This window comes from Sorex fumeus, unplaced genomic scaffold, assembly GCF_029834395.1.
Source record: "Sorex fumeus unplaced genomic scaffold, SorFum_2.1 ptg000087l, whole genome shotgun sequence".
Taxonomy (NCBI): Eukaryota; Metazoa; Chordata; class Mammalia; order Eulipotyphla; family Soricidae; genus Sorex; species Sorex fumeus.
The window spans coordinates 6,794,248-6,820,667 of record NW_026606144.1 but is presented as its reverse complement, the minus strand read 5'-3'; the positions used below and the strand labels follow the sequence as shown (position 1 = coordinate 6,820,667).

The 26,420-nt window shown below is 61.9% G+C and overlaps 1 protein-coding gene across 1 annotated transcript; it reads right to left on the bottom strand.

The window, feature by feature from the left end:
• Positions 1-6,384: 6,384 nt before the first annotated feature.
• AACS (acetoacetyl-CoA synthetase) lies at positions 6,385-26,420 on the bottom strand. The gene is made up of 18 exons (XM_056131376.1): positions 26,258-26,420; positions 23,175-23,278; positions 21,707-21,827; positions 19,142-19,255; positions 17,435-17,532; positions 15,013-15,127; positions 14,806-14,887; positions 14,223-14,370; positions 13,118-13,198; positions 12,606-12,730; positions 11,428-11,492; positions 11,200-11,322; positions 10,493-10,606; positions 9,796-9,921; positions 8,528-8,597; positions 8,382-8,440; positions 7,875-8,077; positions 6,385-6,545 (listed from the first exon to the last, which is right to left on the bottom strand). The coding sequence occupies exons 1-18, from the start codon at positions 26,388-26,390 to the stop codon at positions 6,408-6,410; spliced, it is 2,019 nt and encodes a 672-aa protein (XP_055987351.1). The 5' UTR covers positions 26,391-26,420; the 3' UTR covers positions 6,385-6,407.

The following is a 26,420-nucleotide window of genomic DNA, read 5'->3' as shown; positions in this document are numbered from 1 at the left end:
AAGGAGCTGGGAGGGGCCAAAACCGGAAGAGAATCGCGTCTCCTTCCCATGGATGCCACGGACACACAGACTCGTCCCGGGGCTCAGGATGGCAGGAAGTGAGTCTCTCAGACAGGTGGCTCGTGGGCCCCCGGCCCGAGGAGCCTGAGACAGAGGCCTGAACAACGAGGCCCAGCCCCAAAGGGTCAGCTGGCACCACTGGGATAATGCCACTGTGGCTAGTGTTCCTAGACTCTCCCCCATCCCGAGCACTCAGCCACGCCCCAGGTTCTCAGCTGGATCTAACTGGGTGGGGGCACTGTGCATCCAGCCCTGAGCTCAGGGGTGCGGGCGCCTTCTGATGAGGCACCCCAGGACGGGCAGCTACAGGCCCCACCCGTGCTTGTACCTTGACCCGGGAAAGGGCTCATAGCTCTGACATCTGAGACCCGTTTCCTCGGGGTGTTTAGCTGTGGGCATCAAGCAATTCCTGCTTTTGGAAAACACCGTGGAAGTATGCAGGGTAGAGAGACACTGTGCCTGCGAAGGACTCGGCTCAGGAGCAGATTTGCACGTGCAGACGTGTGTGCAGAGAGAAAGAAGGGAAGAAGGCAAGTGTTGACGCCTGGGACGGGAGCGGAGCATAATCAGGGTTCTCTGCGCTATTTCTGCAACTTTTATTTTAGTCTGAAATCATGTCAAAACAAAAAAGCCAGAGGGAAGAAACGAATCCAGGCACCTGCTTCTCAGTCTCCCCTCTAATTGGGGGGAGGGGGTCTGCATGCTGCACACGGGGGGCCCGGACCCAATCTCCTGCACCTGAAGTTCCCCCAAGCACCACTGGGCATGGCCCCCAAACACACGAGCATCACGGGGTTAGTGGGGGGGATCCCGGCGCCCCAGGCCCAATGCTTCCTGTCCCTTCCGTCTGCTGCTGCTCCAAGGCCCAGGGGCCACACCCGCCGTGGTGCCCTGGAGACTGGTACCGGGACAGCTGGGAGGGGGCATGGAGCTGAGCCTCCCCTGGGCACCTGCGCAGCAACACAGCTCGGCCGTTTTTCTGAGGGGGTTCCAGCCGGAGCCGTGCCCCTTTAGGGAGTGACGTTCACGCTGCCCTTGGGCACACAGCCTGGAGCCTGACTCTGCCCTTCACAGCCACACGTGAACATGCCAAACTGGCCATGTCGCAGGAGGTGTGGGTCTCACACCCTGGGCACGGCTCGCCTCCATGGCACCTCGCGACCCCAGGGCACATGGTCCCTGCCCCAGAGGCATCCTCTGGGCACGAGTCTCCCCTGCTCGAAGTGCTGCTCGTTCACTTCATCTTCAGGAAACACACTCACATACACACACATATACACACACATACACACTTACATATACACACTCATACACTAACACACACACATACACACTCACACTCTGTAGCACTGCACCGTCCTCCCGTGTTCATCGATTTGCTTGAGTGGACCCAGTAAACGTCTCCATTGTGAGATTTGTTGTTACTGTGTTTGGCATATTGAATACGTCACGGGTAACTTGCCAGGCTCTGCCGTGCAGGCGAGATACTCTCGGTAGCTTGCTGGGCTCTCCAGGAGGGGCAGAGGAATCGAACCCAAGTCGGCTGCGTGCAAAGCAAACGCCCTACCTGCTGTGCTATGGCTCCAGACCACACACACTCACATACTCTTATATACACGCACTCATATACACACACACACATACACACACACTCACATACAAACACACTCACATACACACATATACACTCACACTCACAGTAGGCTTGTTTCCTGCCTCCCGCAGCATGAGTGCGGGAACTTCCTGCCCTTTGGGATTCTCGGGCTGAGCTCCTTGGGTGCCTTGCCTGGCTGGGGCTCTGCCATTGTCGGGCCCCATCTCTGGGCGTCGTGTCCCCACTTCCCTTACACGATGACACTAGGACGACACTGTCATGACCGCCTGGGGTCACTGAGATGCCAGCCAGGTCACTCCCCTATTTCTGCCTGTGGTGCTCGCCGGAGACCATCTTCCATGATCAAACCAAGTAACCACCAGACCCTACTCCACGGCATCGCCCCTTTTTCCCGTGCCTCATTTCATCAGCGCATGAATGCTCTGATTTCTCCACATCCTCCCCAAGCTCAATGTGCGAGGGTGAGGGGACCCCGGAAGGCTGTTGCGGGCCACTCAGCTGTCCCGAGACCCCTGGCAGCTCTGTCTGGCAGGGCTGGCTGGCTTCCGCTCTAAAAATAACACTCGGCTCTGAAGACAGAATATTAAAAATGACGCCGTCACCTTGACAGAGCAGCCACCGCCTGAGCGGGCAGGCCCCCATCCATCACGGCCGGGGCTGCTGCAGTTTGAGGAGATGGGAAAGTGGGGGTGGGACAGGACAGGACAGGGTGGGGCTGCAGCCCAGGGGTGCACCCCAGGGCACAGGGTTCCCTGCGCACACGCCGGCCCTTGGCGCCCCCCCAAACCAGAGTATGAAATCTAGCAGCCGACCTCTCAGAATTCAATTTGCAAGGTCAACCATGCAAGAACCCGGGTCTAATAGAATTGTCACATCTGTGGCGCGGCCGTTTATGCGGTGCCCGTGCTGGGCCCGAACAGGAAGGCAATTACGCGGTACAAACTCTGGTGAGGGCCACGGCTCCCGTTGGGGAGACGCCGCCGGATCAGGCGCCTTGAGTAAGGGGAAAGAAAAGGAGGAGGATCACAAACACACGCTCTGTGGCAACTTGCAAACTTCCATTTCCCTGTTAGTCACGTAGGAAGCCCTGGGCGCGGTGGGGGCACGGTGGGGGCTTCCTGAAAGCCCCGTTGTTTGGGGTATAAACAGCACCTTCAGGACGGCCCGCTCCAGCCCGGCCAGGGTGCCCAGCACCACACACAGAGCCGTGTCTGTTAAAACTTCAGGACACATGAAGCGATTCTCCTCCAAATCTAATTAGCGGCGGGAGCGCGCGGGAGGGTCGGGGTGGCGGATTCCCTGACATGGCTCAAGGCAGAGGCCAGAGAGCAGAGAGAACAGGGGGACGCCCTCTGCTCACAGTCAAGTGGGAGTTCGATTCCGGGCTCCCCACATGATCCCTAGGCCCCTGAGCACTGCGAGATGTCGCTCAAAAACAGACCCAAAAAATATTTTTTTAGGGGCTGGAGCAATAGCACAGCGGATAGGGCATTGACCTTGCACGCGGCCAACCCGGGTTCGATTCCAGCATCCCATATGGTCCCCTGTGCACCACCAGGGGTGATTCCTGAGTGCAGAGCCAGGAGTAACCCCTGTGCATCGCCGGGTGTGACCCAAAAAGCCAAAAATAAAATAAAATACATATTTTTTTTAATTCAGTAAAAATGAATCCGTCTAGCCAGAGAGGTGGGACAGAGTCAGGCAGACTCTCATTCCATCCCCACACTCGTACACGGGCCCCCTGAGCACCACTGGTTGAGCCCCTAAACAAGAACCAATCCAGACACCCAGAACTACAGCCCCCCAGGAAGGGTGACCGAGTGGGGGTGTCAGGTGGGCCTGAGGGGCGAAGGCAGCACCCTTGGTTCCCCAGGCAGGAGTGGAGAGAAGGCAGCACTAGAACTTTCCACCAACACTGGGACTTGCCATCACGTGGCTCCCCTGGGGGAACTCTGTGCCCGTGAGGGGCGAAGGATGATAGGGACCCGGGGGAGGAGGCCAATGCGGGCCACTCCGCCCCGCTCCCTCTGCTGTGCGCTGAGGCCCCGTGTCTCAGGCCGGCTCTACCTCACTCCTCTCCGTTACAGGTATGCCGAGCCCCGAGCCCAACCATGGTCACGAGTGCCAGGGACCCCCGCGGTCAGGGGGGTTGAGTGTCCTGGGTGAACTCACCGAGCACCCGCAGACGCGCAGCCCCTGCTGCTGTGGCAGATGCCAGCCACAGCACTAGCTGCGCAGGTCCATGGGGACACTGGGAGGGCGTGGACAGAGCTGCAGTGGGCACGTGGGGTGCGGCCATCACCCCTGCGGACAGGTCCTGGCTTCTGAGAGGCCATGAGCACCCAGTGAGGAGCACGGAAGCTGCCCGGAGGTCGCTGTGGTTGAAGCTTCTTGGGTCCTCCCACCCGCACCCAGGAATGCCCACGCGACCCTGACATATGGGCACAGGAAGGGGTGAGGTGGGAGACACGGGCATGAACACGGGGAAGCATTCAGCCCCGGCCCCCTGGGCCCCACCTGCCGGGAGCCACTTGGGTGAGTGTCAGGTCCAGACGGCAAACATACAGGAACTGGAGCCACAGCTGCCCTCTAGCTATCCGTGTTCGCCTGGAGGCCACGGCCACTGTACTCCAAGCTCTCCCGAGGGGCAGGGCACTGTCGTCCAGAAGGGTGCACCCCCTGGAGAGGCCAAGGACCAGCTGGGGCCTTTCCCGTGAGTCGCCCTTTCCCGGGAGGTTCAGAGTCCAGATGCGATTCTGTGCACGGACCCCCTGCTGACCCCATGGCCAGGGACCCCCAACCCAGAACCTGGCCTGAACTTGCCCCATCCCGCACCCACTGGGAAGTATGCTGGGATAGGTGTGTGTGGGAGGGGAGGGACACACACACACACACACACACACACACACACACACACACACACACACCGGGTCACATGACCCGGGAGAGCCAATCAGAACACAGTGCTTGTTCTGAGCCACACAGCCTTTTGCTGGACCTGGGCTGAGTCAGACTGAAGCCTGGGCCCCAGGCGGGTCTGTCCATGCGGTCACTTTCTCGTCAGAGCACTGTGTAGGGTGAGTCCTGCTCCCACACATGTGGGAATGGACTCGGGGAGGTAGAGGCCCCTGGGGGGGAGGACTGGCAGGTGTGACTGGCTCCGCACGCCCCCTTCTGCCAGCCCGACCGGCTCTGCTCTGTGTTATGCAATATCGGGGACAGGCCTCGGACGGGCCCCGGGACAGCCATGCAGAACCTGGAAGGTTCGCTGGAATCAAGAGTTAACTGGGGCCGGAGCGATAGCACAGTGGGTAGGGTGTTTGCTTTGCACGTGGCCGACCTGGGTTCGATCCCCGGCATCCCATATGGTCCCCCAAGCACCACCACGAGTAATTCCTGAGTGCAGAGCCAGGAATAACCCCTGAGCATCGCTGGGCGTGACCCAAAAAGCAAAAAAAAAAAAAAAAAAAAAAAGTTAACTGGGTATCATGACTGTGTGTGAGCCTCTGGTGCAGAGCGCGCTTGTCTGGTATGCAGCTGGCCCAGGTTTGGTCTGACACACCATATTGTCCTCCAGGCTGCCAAGAGTGATCTCCAAGCAGTGCCAGGTGTGACCCAAAAAGTGAAAATCAAAAGCAGAACCCAAGCTCTGAACCAGGACCCCCCACTGCCTTGAAACATTATGGGCTGCCTCGTACACACACACACACACACACACACACACACACACACACACACACACAGATCTCGTGCACTCAGCACATGCATACACACACCTCATGCACTCAGCACACGCACTCATGCGCACACACATTTAGTGCACTCAGCTCACATATGTCCTGTAAGTGCACACCTGCCTCCCGCTTCCAGCTGAGCCTGATTCTGTGACTCAGTGCAGGGGCCACGTGGCTCTCTCGATATCTGTGGGGTCCCTGAGGAAGCAGGCGGCCCCACACAGGTGTGCACAGTCCGTGTTTATTGCAGCAGCCCCTCCCAGCTCTCCCTGATTGCACGTCTGACAAAATACAAAACAAACGTAGGCAGATCCCGCTACCAATCTTGACAGAGTGGCGGGAGACGAGTCCTCGCCTCGGCTCATGGCAGGTGGGAGACACAGGCCATGTGCCCCGAAGCCTGGCAGTGCCTCCGGGGGGTCCCCTGAGTCCGGAGAGGGGAGCAGCAGTGCCCACGCAGCACCCCCCATCACCCACACCTCACAGTCAACACTCCAAGCCCTCCAGGTCCATGAGATGAAAAACCTGCCACTAAAGCAAGCCGGCTCCGAGCCGCAGGACAGCAGGAAGGCACTGGCCTTGCACATGGCCGACGCAGGTTCGACCCCCGGCATCCCATATTATGGTCCCCTGGGCACCGCCAGGAGTGATTCCTGAGTGCAGAGCCGGGAGCAACCCCTGAGCATCACCAAGTGTGACCCAAAACCAGCAAAATATATATAAATAAAAAATAAAGCAAGCCAGCCCGGCAGGTGGGGACGCAGGTCTGGGGGTGGCGCAGGGCTCCCCCAACACTGTGCCACCATGCACGGCAGACCGCAGGCTGCAGAGCACAGGGGGCTCACAGCCGGGGCCCAGCCTCGTGAGGAGGCCACTGGGGTGGGACCCACCTTTGCCCCTAACAGAGTCGAAGCAGCTGGGCAGAGGCAGGAGACCCACGCGGGAGCCCCGGCCCAGCACCGCCTCCCCGGAGTCACAGGTGCTTGGTGCTTGGCGGCTCAGAAGTCACGCAGCTCGGGGATGTCCCGGTACAGGTCGAGGCTCTCAGGGTTGGAGAAGGCGCCGCGCTGCTCCACGGCCTTGCCCGCAAGGACACGCTTCACCGCCACCTCCACCTTCTTGCCGTTGAGGGTGTACTGGGGGCGGGGGACACTGAGATTCAGACCCCCCTGCAACCAGCATGCAGTTGGGGGGGGGGTTGCAGAGGGAGCCCAGGGTCCCCAGGGTGGGTGACTTTGGGCAAAGTGACAGACGTGAGTCTCGAGGCTTGTGAGGTGGGCTGACACCTTCACTCCCTTCACTCTCCTCCTTGCCAACTGTGTGAGCACACGGGGCCACCCGGGCTGTGGGAGCACCCGTGGGGCCACCTCAGGGGGGTGCTTGGACCTGGGTCTCACAGTTGAGTCCCACAGCGCCCAGAGCACCAGGTCACGCCTGGCAGGCGGAGGGGAGTGGAAACTTCTAGAACGAGCCCCTTTGGAAAGCTGCAGCTGTCCTGATCTCGCCTCACTTTTCTTCTTTTTTTTTCGCCCTAAACCTGAGATGTAATTAAAATTCCCTCATTTGAAAAACTCCATCAACGTGTGAACTAATTAAGGAGCTGAGAGCTGCTTTCCAGGGCCGGCCTGTCAGCACCGTGTCACCGGGCCCCCAGCGCCCCGCCGCCTCCTCGGGCAAACCCTGTGGGAGGGGCGGACAGCCAACCAGAGGCCACAGAAAGCCTCCCCTCAGCGGGCCTCGCTGCAACCCAGCGGAGCCCAGGGACAAGTTCCTGCTCCCCAGAACCTTCCAGACGTGGTTAGAACTGAGGAGAGGAGAGTCCAAGGATCCAACTGGATGACAAACCAGCCAGGACTGGACCTGAATGCCCCGTACCACCCTTCTGCCCTCTCCTCTGCTCTGCATGCAAATATGCATGCACAGGGATGCACGTGTGTGTACATGTGAGCCCTCTCTACATCCACAGTGTAGAGACTGCGCACACGCACCTGCATGTGTGTGTTCCATGGACACAGACTCACATGCTCACACACACACTCACCACTAAGGCTCACACACGCAGCCTAACCATACACGCATTCAGACTCTCAAAATCACCGACAATCTCACATACATGTTGGCACGTGCTTAGACACGCTTATAGAGACACACTGACGTGTGCTCACTCTGTCTGGCACGCTGACATGTGTGCGCTCACATGCACACAGGCATGTCTCACGTGCGCTCTTAGGAACACACACATCACACGCATGCACACCATGTCCTCTCTGGCTGAGGCTCCAGCTGGGAGCGACGTGAGCCATGGCTGTGAGCCGACGGGTGTCGGTCTCATCCCCCTCAGAAGCAGAGTCCAAGGGGTGAGGCTACTGGAGGCGTCTCCGACAGGCGGACACCTTGTCCCCACGGGCAGAAGCTAAACAGCTGGGTGAGAGTAGCGGCAGGGGAGCGGGGTGGTGGGGACGTACCGGGATGCCCTGGGTCTCCAGGATGAGGCCAGGCACGTGGCGCGCGGACAGGCCCACACGAATGGCATCCCGGATGCGCTTCACCAGCTCAGGCCGGAAGGAGTGGCCTGCAGCCATCTTCAGGAAGAGGACCACCCTCTCCTCGCCATCCTTGTTGTACTGGGGGACACACAGGCTGTCCATCACCTCCTCGAAGGCTTCCACTGTGGAGAGAGCCCAGACCACACTTGCTCTCGGCTGCCCTGTGGGCCCGGCACAGGCCAGAGCTGGTGAGGGGTTGGAGGAAGTCGCGGGAGGAGCAGAAGGGGGTCACCCCGCTCAGCTGTGGCTCTGGGCTCCGATGGGGGGCGCTCGCACGATGAAATGCATGATGCTTGTGTTTCTCCCCATAACAGGCACGGCTGGTGGCCGACAGCCTCTGAGCCGCGGTGGGACAGAGCTGGGGACTGACCGCGGGCTGCCTAGTCCCCGGGTGTGTGTGTGGGCGGGGGGGGGGGTGCAGCATACCGATATTGTAGATCTCCGAGCTACCGAAGCGCACGCCGTTGGGGTTCAGGGTGCCGTCACTGCGGGGAGAAGGGAGGGCCAGGTCGCACCAGCACGCGCGTGTGCCCCCCATCTCTGGCCCCGGGGAAGCCGGGCAGGTGCCCTACCTCCGGCCCAGCATGACAATGCCCCCAGTCTGGGGGTTGATCCTGCAGTAGTCGCCGTGCGCCCACACACCTGTGGGAGAGGGCAGACGAGAGCCGTCACCTGGGCTGGCTGAACCAAGGGCCCCGAGGAAGGGCAGCGGGCGCAGGCGACTGAGGGGCCTCTAGGGAAATGCTCAGACCATCCCTCGCCTGGCCTGGCCCATCAGAGCGTGGCCTCTTCTGTCCCACGAGCGTCCTGCAGGGCCCACGGTGCCCACTCCTGCCTCAGCCACCCCTCCAGAGCGCTCGAATTCTCCTTAAGGTGTTGGTCACTTGTTTCTGGGCCACACCTGGTGGTGTGCAGGGCTGACTCCTGGCTCGGTGATCAGGGCTCACTCCTGCTGGGCTCGAAAGGCTGTGGGATGCCGGGGATTGAACCCAGGATGGTCACATGCAAGGCAAGAGCCCTGACCACTGTGCTCTCTCTGGCCCCTTTGCTACGTTTTTACTTATTTATTTTTTTTTTAATTTTTAAATTTTTATTAGTGAGACACCATGAGGTACAGTTGTAGGCTTACAAATTTTTGTGCTTGGGTTTCAGTTATACAATGATTAAATGCCCATCCCTCCATCACTGCCCATTTCCCACCACCACGGATCCCAGTATCCCTCCCACCCCCCATTCCCCCCATCCCACCCTGCCTCTGTGGCAGGGCATTCCCCTCTGTTCTCTCTCTCCTTTTGGGTGTTGTGGTTTGCAAAAGAGGCATTGAGTGGCTATCATGTTCGGTCTGTAGTCTACTCTCAGCATGCTTCTCCCATCCTAGGAGGATCCTCCCAACACCCTTTATTTGGTGCTCCCTTCTCTGAGCTCCCTTTTCCCCTAGCATGTGTGGCTGGCCTCCCAGCCATGGTTTGCTACGTTTTTAACATCATAAAGAGCCACAGGACAATCAAAGCAGCTCAGACCTCCACTAAACTCCCACTGCACATTCATCCTCACATCTTTATACGTATTTACTCGTATATACGCACGTATTTCCTTCCAACCCTTCACACAAATGGTTCTCTCCCTTCACATAAATTCTTGTTTTCCCCAAATCACACGCGCCCCCTCCCCCGACCCCCAACAGCCGGAACCTCGTGTGCAGCGATAGGGCGGGGCGGGCGGCTTCGGGATGTCCCTCCTGCCCACAGCTGGAGGCTCTGCTGGAGGCCCCTCAGTGCCCACTGCCCCCCAGCCACCACCCCCGCCCAGCCCCCAGCCTGTGGCGGCGGCACCAGCGCACCTGGGAACCTGGAGAAGTAGGCCTTCCGGTACTTGCTGCCGTTCTCATCGTTCCAGAAGTGGGTGGGCTGGCAGGGCAACGGCTTGGTGCACACCAGCTCCCCACTCTCGCCCCACACCGCCTTCCCTGGGCAGAGAGCAGGCCCGGGTGAGTCCCCGCCCCATGAAGCTGCCCCCACACAGCCCACTGGGCCCCGTCCCCCAGCTCCCACACTTCCGGTCTGCTGACCCGCCCGCCCACTGGGGTCCCACTCCCCCACCCCATCACTCATGTCTCAGGCTCACATGTGGGCCTGGGTAGGTATCCACTGACCAGTGAGTGCCCCAGGTGGGAGCCGGCCTGGCCTGACCATGGGGCTGTGTGTATCACTGCTGGCCTCCACGGGCTGTCCCCAGGGTCTCCCTCCCAAGCTCTGTGGCTGGGGGCCAGGCCTCCCTCTGGAATGCGACCTCTCCTCACTCCCTACCCTCAGGATCCCGGGAAGAGCCGCCCACACTGCGCCCAGGAAGCCCCGGGGCTGCTGGAAGGGGACCATGGGGGGGATGGGAAGGACACTCGGGGCCAGCCTGGCTCTGCTACAGACAAACAGGCACGCCTGCACCCATGGCTGGCCCGGGAGTCACTGACCCGCCCCAGGGGCCAGCCAGAGAACGTGGGCCCCGCAGCGGTGGGGGCAACGCAGGAGGAAGCCACTCACCATCCTCGTCCCAGGCCTCCACGGCCATGCCCAGGTTCCGGGCCTGGATCTCGCCCTTGTACACGGGGACGGACGTGTTTTGGCCCATGAAGCAGGAGATGATGTCGGTGCCGCCTGCAGACGGGAGATGGCTCAGCCAAGGGTCCCGGCAAGTGCTCACAGCTGCGCTGTCTCCCTGCTGCGGGCTGGGTGGGGGCTGAGTCCTCCAGCCCGGAGAGGACCAGTGACTGCCCAGCTTCGCTTCCCTGCATGGCTCCAACCTGAGCCCGAGGCCCCTGGTGGATGCATGAGGCCAACTGCGCTCAAGCGACTCAGGAAGGGAAGACTGGACTTCGGGCTGCTGCCCGCGGTGGGCAGGACCCAGCACAGTCCCTGGACAACCTGTGAGCATGTGGGTGTGCCATGCACATAAATGCACATACACACGCATTCCTGTGTGCACAAATGTGCACACACCTGTGTGTGTACACATCCAAATGCATGTGTGCATGCACACATGTGACCACACACATGTGGACACAGGCATGCCTGTGTGTACACATGTGCACGCATAGCTGCAACGTGTGCAACATGTACATGCATGTGTTTGTGCATATGTGCACACACCCACACGTGAGGGCGCATAGCTTGCACCCTCCTGGACAGGCTGGTGAATGCTGCTCAGCACCTTCTGGAACATTCCCCCTGGAGAGGGAGGCAGGGCGCACCTGAGATGGAGGCCAGCAGCACACTGCTCTTGATGCACCTGTACACGTACTCGTAGCTCTGGGCCTTCAGCGGGGAGCCCGTGGACAGGATGGTGTGGAGCGTCTGCAGGCTGTGCGTCTCCACTAGGGTGAAACAGAGAGAACTGACAGCCAAGGCCGACGGGCACACAGGCAGGCGGGCAGGGCAGGGCAGGGCAGGGCAGGGCAGGCATTCTGGGGGACACTTACTGGGCTTCAGGTCCTTCTCCTCCAGCACCGACAGCCACTTGGCACCCGTCCCGAGGATGGTGATGCTACAAGGGAACGCCAAGAGCTCCTGTGGGCGCTGGGGCACGGCGCCCCCAGCTCCCTACAGGGGTGCACTGGCCCGGACACCCCACTTTTCTGGCAGATGTTCACACAAGAGGGTGTTCTGGCTCCTGCCACACAGCCTGTACAAGACCCACCAGCACCAGATTTTCTCCCGGGGCTGCACGGGGATACCCTCTGATATCACCTTGCATTGGCAGTTGGGAGCTGTCCTCCCGCCCCTGCGCTGTCTCCCTCCAGCTGCCCATCTGCAGGTCGTTCCAGAGCTCTGACCTGGAGAGCAATGCCTCTCCCTTCCTGTGGGGGGCCCAGGGCTCTGCAAGGGCCCCTTGCAACCTCCCCAGGGCCATCACCCGCAAGCTCCAGGCCCTAGATCCAGTGACAAACACTCCCTACCCTTGCACACATGCACACTCACGTGTGCAAACACCTGCACATCTCCCACATGCACGAACATCCGCACACAGGCACACACGTGTACACAGATGCACGCCCACACGCACGCGTGCGCACACATGCATGCACACGCACACTTGCACACTGGCTCCGCCCAGGTCTGGCACATTCCAGGCGGAGATGGCGAGGGAGCAATGGTCCCAGGGATCCAATCACCCTTTCATGGCGACCACCTCATTAGGGTGAAGTTTCCTCACTAGCATTTGAGCCAAATGTCAGGATTTAAATATTTAAATATTTCCAGGCTGGGGGTTATATTTAAAGTATTAGCAGCCAGGGAGTTAAGGCCGTTAGTAGCCGTGGCTGACCATTGTGGGAGCGGGGACCCCAGAAGCCTGGGGCACATGTGAGATGAACCCTCAGCACACGGTGGTTCCAATCAAAGGAGACTGCCTGGGCCAGGACAGACGGGGCTCCACTCACTGGACTCCAGGGGAGAAAGTTCTGGAGAACAGACTTCTGCCCCACAACCTGCGGCCACACAGCACCCGCAGGTCCCAGCCAGGCCTCAGGTCCAGCACCTGCTCTTGGGGCCCCCGTCACCCAGGATGATTCAGGAAATGGACCCCCCCCACAGGACGCCACAAAGCGGGGCCCCTCCCAGGTCTGGGGTGTGGGACAGCCGAGGGGCGCACACCTACCCTATCCTGTCCACCAGGTCCCACAGCACGTTGGGCGTGGGCACCAGCGGGGAGCCATCATACAGTACCAGGGCGGCACCGGTGGCGAGTGCCGACACCATCCAGTTCCACATCATCCAGCCCACCTGCAGGAAGAGGGGACAGAGTTGGGGTGGAGCACGGGTGCAGCTGAAGTGCCCCACCCCCACCTGCAGGCAGAGGGGACAGTGTTGGGACAGGGCACTGGGCAGCTTCAGACCCCCCCGAGTGGCTGAGACAGGCCTGGTGAGGGGCCGGCCGGGCTCTGCAAGGGTCCCTGCTGCTGCCCTCAGGGTCCCCAGGGTGCTCCAAGGACCAGTTGGCCATGGCATGTGCTTCCTGCTGCCACAGTGACCAGTGGTGCAGACACAGCGACCAGCCCAGTGTCGAGTCCACAGCCACAACTTGTGGTAGGTGCCAGGGGCTATGCCCTGACCGTGGTCTGACCTGCGGGGACAACGGTCTCCCTTTCCATCCCCCCAAAGTCCACGCACCGTGGTGTAGTAGAGCAGAATGTCCCCGCTGCCCATGTTCCCATGCAGGACATGCTCCTTCAGGTGCTGGATCAGGGTGCCCTGGGGAGATAAGCCCGAGTAAAGATGGTTCTGGCCACAGCTCTGGGCAGGGACCCCTAGAGACGGTGGTCCCCATTCAGCAGAGCTCTCCCTGCTGCACCCCACTCCCACCCCAGGCAGATGGCGGGCGACGGGCACACACCCTTCAGAGGCCCCCAAGGTCAGTGCCGCTTCACCAGCACGGCCCCGCCCCGCGCTTCCTGCCCCTCCGGGGGCACAGATACCCCACCCAGGGCCCCGGCTTCCCTCCTGGTCCCTCCCAAGGGAAGCGTCTGTCGGGATTCCAAGCAACCCCCCAACCAACGCATCTCCCGAGAAAGGCCCCCGGAGGCTAGAGGCACGAACGCTCAGGGCCAAGGACGGGTCAGTCTCCCTCCAGGGACTCGGGGCTGCCTTCCCAAAAAGAAAGTTCAGGAAAGGCTTGTGGCTGCCTCAGCCTAGGCCCCAGAGCATCCTGCAGCCCCTGGTCCCGGCAGCAACAGCAAACGAGCCCATCAGAGCTGGGGGTCCGAGGCCAGGGCTGGTCCTGGGCTGGCATGCAGGACACTGTGCAGGAACCCGGGTTCAATCCCTGCCCCCACCTGCGCCCAGAGCACCAGTGGGAGAGAGGCCGGCAGCCTGCAGGGGCCGCTGACTTCCGCCAGATGTGAGCAGATGCTGGAAGCGCCCAGCTGAGGCTCCCAGCTATGCTTCTCAACCTAGGGCCCAGGTCACCACACCTCAGGCTGGACGCTAACACTTCCCCGTGATGGATCCTTTTTGTTCTGTTTTGCTTTTTTTTGTTTTATTTTTGGGTAACACCCAGCGATGCACAAGGGTTTCTCCTGGCTCTGCACTCAGGAATCACTCCTGGCGGTGCTCAGGGGACCATACGGGAAGAAGCCGGGGGAATCAAACCCAGGTGGGCCGTGTGCAAGGCAAACGCCCTCCCTGCCGTGCTAGCACTCCGGCCCCCCGTGATGGATTCCTGTGGGGCAGACTTAGGCTCGATGAAATACACAGCGCGCAGGCCGGGCCTACCTACCCCCGCCGAGTGCACCATGCACTTGGGCGCGCCCGTCGTGCCCGATGAGAACATGATGAAGAGCGGGTGGCTGAAGGGCAACTGCTCGAACTCCAGCTGCGGGCTCTGCTCGCCCGCCCTGGTGGCCAGGAACTCGTCCAGGAAGACGCTGAGGGCAGAGGCAGAGTGAGGCGGCGGGCAGCGGAGCGAGCCCACCCGAGGCCCAGCAGGAGCGCGGCCACCACGCCCAGGCACTGGGCACTGCGGGATGCAAGCCCGGCAGCAGGAGGACGCAGGGCGGTCACAGCACAGGGCAGTGGCCAGCCACTTTCCGGCGCTGCCCTGGCAGGTGGGCACTGCCCTGTGTGCCCTCCCGTGCCAGGCCCTCACGGACATGGCTCCAGGCGGGCCCTCCAGGAACAGGGCAATGAGGCTCGGCTCTGCTCTCGGCTCCTGAACGCGGGCCCAGGGCGAGACCCCACCCACGACACACCAAGGCTCCCGGTGCCCGCGCAAACACACTGAGGTGCCCATAGCCTGCTGGGGCCCAGGCCCCTCTGCCCACCGAAAGCAGCGCCAGGCAGCCCGGGTGCCCGGGACGTACCTACTGGGGATGCTGGAGATGTCGATCTTCTCCCGGGGGCTGACGTAGGGGATGACCACCACCTTCTTCAAGTCTGGAAGACCTGGGCAGCAGAGTGGCAGCTAGCAGGAGGCCGCAGATGGGGCAGGGGTCCCAGGCAGGGCGAGGATCCCAAGCAGGATGGGGTCCCGAGCTGGGGCGGTGGTCCCGGGCGAGGCGGACACCCACCTTTGACCACCCGCTGCAGCTTGTCCAGGTGGCTGTGCTCGCGGCCATTGTACACGACGGCTTCCACGGAGAAGATAAGCTTGGGCTGGATCTGCGAGAACCGGTCCAGGACGCCCTGATGGGGAGGGAAGAGCCATCGTGGGTTCCACAAAGGGCAAAGCTCAGTGGCCAGCATAACCCCGACTTCCAAGGGCAAAAACAAGCAGCGCTGTGGACGCCTCCCATACCTGGCCCAGCGCCACCCACAGTCCACCTGCACACGTGGGCAGGGGCAGCCGAGCTCAGGCGCCCTGTCACTGGCCAGCTGGGCTCAGGGCCGGCCCCTCTCCTGGTGCTGCCCCAGGGATGAGCTGGTCACCTGTCTGTCCCAAAAGAGCTGAGCACAGGATGTCTCTCTCTCTCTCTCTCACACACACACACACACACACATGCACACACACACATACACACATGCACACACGCATGCACAGAACCCCCTAAAGGGGCAGGGTTGCTCCCTCTTGGCGACTTGGTGGCTGTCATCCTCCAGAGGCCATTGGACAGTCAGGCTTGGGCCTGCAGTGACGAAACTTGTTGGGTCTCACGGGATGGGGGGGAGGTGGAGCCGGGCCTGTCTTCCCCACCCCAATGAGACCCCAAGTCATCCCCCACGAATGGTCTCTTTGGCTCCTCATCAAGCTGCTCAACTGAGGTGCTGAAGTGCCCATAGCCTGCCGGGGCCCAGGCCATGATCCCAGAGACTCAGGAGCAGATCTCTAAACCCAGTGGCTTTTGGCAGAAATCCCTCCAGATTTAAGTGTTAAAATTTCAGAATTTCAAAACCACATGGCCCTACTGCAGCCACACGACATCATATGTTATTCATAACCAGCAATAGAACACAAATTGTCTATTGTTGCCTTTTCAGCAGATCTGAGTGTTGGGGTAAAATCTTAAATAATGGTGGGTCTGGTGTCGAAATAGTGAATGTGATCAAAGTAGAGAGAGAGTAATGTAGAAATCATCTGCCCCACAGGCAGGGGGAGGGTGTGGGATGGGGGTATACTGGGATTTTTGGTGGTGGAGAATGGGCACTGGTGAAGGTACGGGTGTTTCATTGTATGACTGAGACTTAGACCCAAAAGCTTTGTAACTGCTCTCACGGTGATTCAATAAATAAAATTATAAAAAATGGAAAAAGAAAAAAAAAGTAAGGTGGAGTTCATGCACAATTTAATCAGCTAATCAGTGGCTGAATAAATAGCAGTACTCCTACAAAAAAAGAAAAAAATAAATAAATAAAGGGGCAGGGTCTCACACCTGAAGGCCAGTCCCTCACTCCCCAGCATCCTCAGAAAAGTGCTAATTCCAAGGCAAACAGTTGAGTCCAGACAAACTGGGGCTGAGGCCGATCCTGGGGAGGCCCAGTGCCCAGCTGGCACTGCCCACAGCAAGCAGGGTCCAGAGCTCAGGGCCTGGAGGGGCCAGGATGCTGCGGTCAGGCCCCTGCCAATACCTGCACCTGGCGGGGCAGCGCTGCAGGGGGCAGAGGGGACCAGACAGACAGACCAACACCACCATGACGTCCATGGCCAAGGAGACCACATGCAAGAGTCACCCCCGCCTGGCTATGTGCCTAGGCGACCCTCACAGGTGGGCCAGCAGGGTCACGCTGCCAGTCACAGCTGCAAATGCCCTCTCTGGCCGGCCTGACCCACACACGAGGCCCAGAGCAGCCAGAGAAGGAAGCACAGGAAACCACACGACCCACCAAGCCCGGAGTTGTGAGCAGCACCTGGAGAGCGTCCCTGGGCTGGGTGGGCGGCAACGTTCAGGCCAACCCAGACACTGGCCTCGAGAGCAGACAGCCAGCGGCACCGTGTCTCGGGGGAAGTGCCTGTCCCCATGCACAGACCTGAACCTGAACCCTGGCACCACACAGACAGGATACACAGGGATACATACAGGCATGCAGACACGCAGACACACATAGAGCCCCTCTGAGCCCATCTGAGCCGCCCCAGGTGCTGCTGCTGCTACAGGAGGATGGGGGAGGGAGTGCGGGGGGGGGGGGGGGGCAGGCCCCTGGTGCCCCCTGCACAAGGCAGCAGGTGTGAGGCCTGGCCTCGGCTGTCGCACCCCAACCCTCTCCTCGCTCACTCCCTGTGCCTGCGTGTGGTGCTGCTGCCCCCTAGTGGGCGGCCCAGAGCCAGCCGCCAGGCCCAAGTTCTTGCCCCTGACCTGGGCCCTTGCTACCCGACAGCGGACACGGGCACCTGGGTGCGGACAGAGCTCCCAGCCCCACCAGCACCCCAGACACCCCAAAATCCTACGCAGGCTCTCGAGGGGCCCCACTGCACCATCCCACAGAGATCCTCACTCTCCCAGAGACCCCCTCCTCCCGCAAAGACCCCAATAACACCCCTGCGGGCGCCCAACTCACATTCACTCCGAAGTCGGGGGACGTGGAGCTCCAGATGGCCCCAATGCTCGCTGCGGCCAGCATGGCCTCCACGGCGTGCGCGCTGTTGGGCAGATAACCTGCGGATGGGCAGAACCCGCTAGCACCACTCCCTGTGGCCCGGCCTCAGGGCCTTTGCACCTCCACACGCGGCACGAATACCACACGTGTGTATACGCATGCACACACACTCAGCAGGGACCCCGTGGCCCCACAGGACGAGATGCTAACCCCAGTCCATCAGAGGCCCTTCTCGGCCCTGCCATCTGGCAAGCGTGCCTCCCGCCCAGCTGTGCTTGCCCAGGGCAGCCGCGTGGCCAGCCAGTGGACACGCCACCCTCCGCAAACACAGCACCACCCACAGGTCACGCAGCCCGGCTCCTGGAGAGCACCTCCATCAGCCAGGCCCCCGCACCCCCTTCCCAAGGCCTGTCAGGGCACAGAGCGGATGCCCAGCCCATGGGCCGTGGACGGGGCTGCTCACAAGGCTCCGGGTCTCTGAGCACAGCCCTGCCCCGGCCCCGCACTGCAGGAACTGGGGCGCAGCGAGGGCACCAGCAGACCACACAGCTCAGGAGCAGGGGACTGGGAGCCCCGTGCTTGTCACGTCACACTGGCGTCCACGGTCCCAGGCCGAGCAACAGCAAACAGTGAGTTCCAGCAGGATCTGTGCTCGGGCCTGCGGGTGGCTTTGGAAACGGACCCGCGTCCACTTAGATCAGACGGTGGTCACTCCGCTCTCGTGGCACGGCCGGGCCTCTCGCCAGGGGACCCCACTCTGTGGAGGGGGCTACAGGCACAAGCGACCCTGGAGCTGCCCGAGCTCCTCCTGCCCCGGCCCCTGGGGCCCCTCCTGAGCCTGGGAGCCCCCAAGGCCCGCAGTGTCCCCACTGCTGTTGGGGGCCAGAGCTAGTAGAGAGGGGAGGGCGCTGGCCTGGCCTGCTGCTGACTTGGGTCCCATCACGACACCCCAGATGGTCCTGAGTCCTGCCAGGAGTCAGCGCTGAGCACCGTTGGGTGCGGCCTCCCCCAGAATCAATCAAATGAAGTCGTAATCGCAGCCTCCACATCCAAGACAGGGCTGGCACCGGCCCAGGGTCTCCTGCCACAGGTCCCGTGGGGGCGATCACGCTCCCAGGCACTGCACAGTCCGGTGGCAGCAGCCGTAGGGCCCCTGTGGGCGCCGGTGTCTACACAAAGCAAGGGACCCCAGCCCAGCGCTTCAGGTTGTCCTGAAGGGGGCACGGCCACACCAGTGTGGGACCCCGCCCCAACCCTTAAGGTGGTCTCCTCCCACACACAGACGCACAGTGAGCATATATGTACGAACACATGTGCACACATGGACACACAGACATGTGTGAGGACACACCTGAGCACACACACACATGCACACATGACACGTGTGCACATGGACACACAGACATACATGTGAGAACACACCTGAGCATACACACATGCACACATGTGCACACATGGACACACATGAGCAGACACATGCACACACGACATGTGCGCACATGGACACACAGACATACATGTGAATACACACCTGAGCATATATACATGCACATACGACACATGTGTGCACATGGACACACACGAGAACACACATGAGCAGACACATGCACACACGTGAGCACACAGGCACGTGCCCGGCCCCCCCCGCCCAGAGCCCAGGCCACTCACCGACCACCCGGTCCCCTTTCTTCACCCCCATCTTCCTCATGGCCGCTGCAAACAGAGCCACCTGCCGCCGAAGCTCCTGGAACGTCACCTTCTCGATCTCCTCCTTGCCCTCCCCTGGAAGAGAAGGACGCTGAGCCGGGTCCGGGAGGCTGTGGACCCCCCCGGGGTCTGCTGAGGGCAGAGGCCTCAGCTGGGCAGCCTTGGAAGGACACCACCACTCTGTCCCCCCGGGCCCCGGGTCACTCCCACCCTCCTGGGCCGGCCCGGAATGAGGCCTGTACTGCCCTCAGCACACAGCGGAAACTGAGGCCAGGGATGGGGTCAGTGCCCAGCTCTGCACCTCTGCCAGGCCAAGAGAGCCGCGTCACTGCCGGGAGCGGCCCCCGGGCCCCTGAGCACTGCTTGGGAGCCCAGAACAAACAGAAAACAGACACGGAAACACACAATGAGGCCAGCACAAGGGAGACGCTGTGGGCAGAGGACGGCACGGCAGCTCCCCAGGGACCAGGACAAGCCCTGAGCCGCGCCCAGGGCACCGCATGTCCACATGGCCCCCAGGACGGATCCTCACTCAGGACACTGCCCCGTGCCTGCCAACAGTGCCCACGCCCAGAGGTGAGCTCATCCCACTGTGAGCAGAGCGTCAGGGGCAGGTCAGAGGCAAAAACGACCCGATTCACATCCTGCAGACCCAGGAAGCCGGTCTCAGGTGCCTGCCACGAGGTCACGTCCCAGCCCATGTTTGACACAGACACTTAGTTCCCGGTTACGACCAGCTTTAACGCCGTCACGGTCTCTCATCTGCGGGTCAGGGCCACACCTGGCGGGGCTCAGGATAGCTCCTGGCAGGGCTCAGGGACCCCGTGGAGTGCGGGGGGTGAACCGGGAAGCACCAGGGAAGCGCCTTCCCGGGGCCTCTCTTCCCCGTGTGGGGCAGGCCCGGCCCCCCACGACCCCCTCGCATCCTGGGGGCCTTTCACAGCTTCTCGCGGCTCCCCACCTCGAAAGACACTGTCCTAAGAAAATACTCAGGAATGGCCCCCTGCCAACGCACACACTGCTGACATGCGGATGCCGAGTCCCATGGTGATAAGACCGGGGCCCCCAGGAGCGTCTGCTCTGCTCACCCAAGGTGACAGAGAGAACGGGGGGGTGGGAGGGGACACGGACGGCCAGAGAGGACCCCCCCCTCCTCTCTCAGGTCCCAAGTCGCAAACCAGGACTGAGGGTCCCGCCCCAAGCGCCATGGGCACTGCCAGCTTGGGAAGGAGTGGCCGAGCGAAGGGCCCGAGCGTTTCCAAGGGAGGGTGAGAGGCAGGGCGGGGCAGGTCGCGAGACGGGCAGGCCACATGTCCTGCTGTGCAGGTCGGGATCCTGTTCCCTCTGCACTCTAGTTAGTCCCTTGGGATGACCGAGACGCGTGGGCTGTGACCCACGTGCCTCCCAGGAATGCTGGCGGTCACCGCGGGGGACAGGGGTCACCTCTACGGGACAATGTGGGCACCATGACCGCCAGGCTGGGGTGGCCTCAGGCACAGGGCCCTGACAGCGGCGTCAGCAGCAGGCTGGGGAGGGCTCCCTTCCTTCCCGGTGACAGTGACAGAACATCCTGGAACTAAGGGTGGGCACGTGGGGGCAGGGCTCCCCTGTCCCACCTTCTGCCCTTCTCCTGCCAGGCTGCCCCACGTCCTGCCCGCCTGCAGCTCAGGGTCAGTGAGGGGGACGGCCCCAGCCCGCATCACCCTCATCTGATCAGCTCTGCTCGGACCCTGGCCCGCCAAAGGGGCTCCAGCACCCCCAGTGCCCCCGCCCCACTGCACCTCTTTGGACAAGCTCCACTGTGACAGCAGCCATGACAGCGGGGGACAGTAGTGACAGAGGCAGTGACCACGCTTGCTGTGGCCGTGTCTCAACCTCCACTGACCAGCACGGTCACTACAGGCCCCCCACCTACAGGAGCACAGGGACCCCGAGCTGGGGAGACACAGTCGAGGTCCCCCCCCCCAAGGCTATGTGTCCTCGGACCAACGGTGGCCCCCGTGGGCCTCCAGGCAAGGTGCAGCCCAGGAAGGCGGGGTCCTGGGGCTCCACCTGGCCTGCAGACATCTCTGGGCAGTCATGGGTGGACAGTTGAGGCATGCCTGAGGAAAGGTCCAGGAGCCCAGAGGCCGGCTCAGGCCTGTGGGCGAGAGGATAGAGCCTCTCACCAGGCCTGAAGCCTCGGCACCAGGAGGCCACCAGAAAATGAGGGAGGATGGAGGCTCTGCCTATCCTGGAGTGTCAGGGTAACCCAAGGTAGCACCATGGTAACACCAGGGTAATCCAGGGTAACACTAGGGAAACACCGGGGTAGGGTAGCACCAGGGCAACACCCAAGTAACACCAAGGTAACACCAAGGCAACACCAGGATAACATCAGGGTAAATCCAGGGTAACATCAGGGTAACGCCAGGGAAATGCCAGGGAAACGCCAGTCAGCTTTCTCCGCGAACTGGATATCACCAGGGCTGCGTACTGGGCCCCGTATTCGAGGGAGGAGAGGGCTGAGCGGGCGCTGTCACTCACGGGCAACGTAGAGGGCCACCTTGTCGTTGTCCTTGTGCCGCAGGAGATTCTCGGCATAGTTGAGGCGGCTGCCTAGGAACCACTCGGGGACGTCTGCGATGCCCTTGGAGGGGTCCACCACCTGGGGGAGGACAGAGCCGCGTGAGCACTCCTGGCCGAGCCCCGCGGCCCTCCAGATCACTGCTGACCCTGGCCCTGACATCCCACACCAGCTGGGTATTGCGCTTCATCGCTCTGGACGTGGAGCTGACTCCCAGCTCTGTGCTCAGGGACCACTCCTGGGGGCACCAGGGGCCCACCCAGGTGCTGGGGGTGGGGCCCTGGCCGGCCGCATGCAAGGAGACCCTCTGGCCTGCACTGTCCAGCCGGCTACTGGGCAGCTGACCCCCAGATGGCTGGGCCTCGGGTGGCTCGGGGGCAGAGGGACCACCCTGTCGGTGAGGCTGCCAGCTCGACCCTGGCAGAGGGGTCAAGTGCCCAGCCAAGGCCTGCCCAGCACTGCGCCCAGCACGCGACACCACCATGGACGTCGGCAGCACCTGGACAGGCCTGCACACTCCACAGTGGCGGGAGAGCACCTGAAGGGGAGCACTGCCTTGCCCTCGATCTTGGCTCTCTCGGCGGCTGACCCCAGGACATGCCGAGTGGGTACCGGGGTTCAATCGCCCCATCCCACATGCTCCTGGAGCCCCACCAGGAGTGACGCCCGAGCACAGAGCCAGAAGTCCATCCTGTACACGGCCAGGCATGGCCCCAAAACAATGACAAGAGAGTCCGGCCAAGTGGACCCCGTAAGAAAATAACTAAGCCCCTGATTTACGTCCCGGATATTTTACCTCACTTTTCCCCGTAAAACAAAACCCAGTGAAGCTCCTCTCTGAGCCCACTCGCTGGCTGAGCCCACAGGGGCCCATGCTCAGGTGCTGAGTGGGGCTAGACCTGGCCCTGTGGTAGGGTTGTTGGTCTTTTTTTGTTTTTTTTTTTTTTTTGCTTTTTGGGTCACACCCAGCGATGCTCAGGGGTTACTCTGGCTCTGCACTCAGGAATTACTCCTAGCAGTGCTTGGGAGACCATATGGGATGCTGGGAATCGAACCCGGGTCAGTCTCTACAAGGCAAACACCCTCCCCACTGTGCTATCGCTCCAGGCCCTGGGCTTTTCCTGTTCGTTTTTTGTTTGTTTTGGGGTCACATCCTGCTGTGCTCAGGGATCACTCCTGACCGCACTCAGGGGACCCTATGGGGCCCCCGGGACCGATCCCGGGCCAGCCTAGTGTAAGGCATGCCCTCCCCACTGGACTGACGGGAAGGGCCGAGCCAGGCTGGGTGGCAGGAGACCCCTGGAGACCCGGCGCCTGGGGGCTCCCTGCTGGAGGGCTACTCCCAGCACTGTTTCTGGGGATGTGGCCTGAGCAAACACAGAGGAAGACACCGCTGGCGACTGCAGGGATGCGGAGGGGCCCCCTCACCTGGTCGTAGGTGCGTGAGTACACGATGCCACTGAACTTCCAGAACTCGGCCCAGAAGTCGGCGTAGGAGGCCACCGACCAGTGGTACAGGTCATTGTAGTTCTCTGCAGAGAGAGGAGGGGGCTGTCACAGCCTGGGCCTGACACGGCCCTGGGAGGGGGCGAGGTCAACACAGCTGAGAAGAAAGGGGGGACATAATCTCACCCAGGCAAACCCCAGAGGGAAGAAAACCAGGGAAGTGGGCCCAGCACATACTCTGGAGCCCTGGAGCCCGGGGCTGTTTAGGCCTGGGGAAGGCGGAAGGGGAGGGGAGGGGAAGGGAGGAGAGGGAGGGGAGGAGGAGAGGGGAGAGAGAGAAGGGAGGGGAGGGGAAAGGAAGGGAGGAAAGGGAGGGGGGGAAAAGGCAGGTGCAGCCTCCAGGGCACACCTGGTGCTGAGCCGCCTGCCTGGCCCTGGGGATGTGACCTGGACTTCAGGTCTGTCCCTTCTCACCAGGACTTCCTGAACTGGCCTGGGGGATGTAGGGAAAGGCCCCAAGGCAGGCACGTGAGGCTCCAGCAGGGGGCAGGGACAGCGCCCACTAGAGCCAGTGTCCGGGACAGCTGGAGAGAGCCCGGCTCTGGCTCACCATGCAGGCCTGTGTGACCGTCCACTCTGCCACGGAGTGGCCCTGGCCCTGGCCAGCTGCCCCTGTGGAACCTCAGCTGCCAGGCAGGAGCACAGGACTCCTGACCCGCGAACCCACCACCCAGGGACCCCTCCCCACACAGGGCAGAGACGGGGCACGGGCCAGGCACAGGTGTGACGCCAAGTCCAAGGCCCAGCACAAGGTGCGCAGAGAGCCGCTGTGTGTCAGCTGGTCTCTCCCCAGCCCCGTGCAGATGGCTCCCAGGGGACACAGGACCAGCGCAGGGACCATTACAGGGACCGGCAGGGACGTCTGAGCACTGGCCACTGTCACTAAGTAGGCCTCGGGGGGAAGCCCGTGGCCTGGGGGACCGGGCGCCGGACAAACATCCACGCTGCACGTCAGCTCCCGCTCTCGGGCTGTGCTGTGCCTGGTTGTTGGGGTCTGGGTGTGGTGCAGGGGTGTCGGGGCGGTCCAGCGAGCTGTCTCCTGCAGTCCCTCCGCTCCCTATTAGCCCCCAGATTCTGGGGGCTGCGGGAGGCGGAGCGGGTGCCACGGGTTCGGGGTCGACAGGTGTGAGCAGCCACCGTGTGAGGGCAGCGTCTGGCCCCTGCTCACACCCGCTCCCCCCGCCCAGAGCCCGGGTCTACCCGCAGAGCTCAGGGGGTCAGAGCGAGCAGGACACCCAGGGGTGTGCCTGGTCAGGGAGCCCCCGCCTGCCTGGCATCTGGTCAGGTGTTATAGAAACGACAGGTAAGACAGGAGCCAGGCCCTAAGGCACATCAGACAACCTGGGCTGAGGGCCAAGAGCACTGCCAAGAGAGTCTGGTCAAACCTCAGATGACGCCAGGGGACCCTCAGAAGGCCTGAATTCAGGGTCCACTGAGGCAGGAACCCCAAACCACATGGCCAACCCTCAAGTCCTCACAGGCACAGCGGTGCTGGCCAGGGGACCCAGGTGAGAGACCACCCAGGTGACTGGCTCGTCCCCGTTCTCCTGCCAACAAGCTCCAGGGATGAGAATTACACAACTGAACACTCCAGCCAACTCACATGACCCCAAATACCTTCATGCCTGCAGCCACACTGTGGGGCCAGGAGCACTGACCCCACAAAGTATGCGTGTGCATGAGTGTGCGTGTCTGTGAGTGCAGGCGCCCGTATGTGTGCGCGCCTGTGCCTGTGTGTACCTGAGTGTATATGTGTCTGTGTGTGTGCTTGTGTGTACACATGAATGTGTGCCTGTGTGGGCACTTGTGTGTGTCTGTATATGCATGTGTGCATGTGTTGTGCCTGCGTGTGCCCGTGTGTGTGCGTGCACCTGTGTATGTACCTGTGTATGTGCCTGTGTGTGCACGTGTGCCTGTGTCCGTGTGTGTGCGTGCAAGAGTGCCTATGTGTGAGCATGTTCCTGTGTGTGCACTGGTGTGTGAGTGTGTGCACACTCCTGTGTGTGCCTGTGAGTGTATGCACACTCCTGTGTGTATACACTTTTGTGTGTACGCGCTCCTGGGTGTGCCTGTGTGTGTGTGCACTCCTGTATATATCTGTGTGCACGCTCCTGTGTGTGCCTATGAGTGTGTGTGCCTGTGTGTGTGTCTGTGTGTGCCTGTTTGTATGTGTCTGTGTGTGTACCTGTGAGTGTATGCATGTGTGTGTGTCGCTGCCCCCTGAGGTAGCCAAATGACAGCTGAGACTTTAAGCCTCTGTTTTCTCAACTGGAAGGTGGAAACAAAAGCAGGATTAGGGATTAGGAGGATCATGTCCAGCTTCCATTCAGTGCCAGGCTGGTATCAGCTGGTGTTGATGTGGGCACCTGCAGCCCCACCCTACTCCCCGGGCCTGCTGGCCATCAGCCTAAGGCTGGGCTGAGCAGAGGCTGGTCAGGCTCCCCCAGCAACGGCCCACTGTCGGGGGGCCAGGGAAGGCAGCTGGTGTGGGAGAATCACGGGGACCACAGACCTCCAGACGCCTGAGGCAGAGGGGCTGCTCCCAGCTGTGGACACCCCGTGTCACGCCACCACCCCCGGCTGCTCGAGGTCCTGGGACACCCCTTTTCCCGCTGTCCTGCCACCACCCCAGGCTATCCACGCTGCTCAAAGCAGCAACAAGAATGCACCCAGGCGGGCTCGGGGACCAAAACGCAGGAAACACCCCCGACAGGGACCACCGGCTGCCAAGGCACACAAGGGCCTCACCCCTCCTGGCCTTCGGGGCCAAGACCAGGCGGGGACTGTCCCGGCCAAGCCGGACAGCCTCGCCCCTGCCCCGTCACCGGGCCTAGAGGTGGGATCGGGGGCGTGGGGGGGAGGGGGCACGCGGCACGGGTGATGCCCCCTTCCGGGGGCCGGGCGGGATCTGCCGACGGGGTCTGCCCGGCGGCGGCGGGCGGGCTCCGGGCGGTGGGGGGAGGGGGCGCGTCCCCCTGGGGCCGGGACCCCCGCCCCGCACTCACCCAGCTCCAGGCCGCAGGCGGCGCGCACGGCCGCCCGGAAGCGGTCCATCTGCGAGTCCTTCTTGCTGTCCGGCTCCCACATCACCTGGCTGCCCGCGATCTCCTCCCGCACGGCCCGCGGCTCCCGGGACATGGCTGCGGCGGCTGCGGCGGCGGCGGCGAC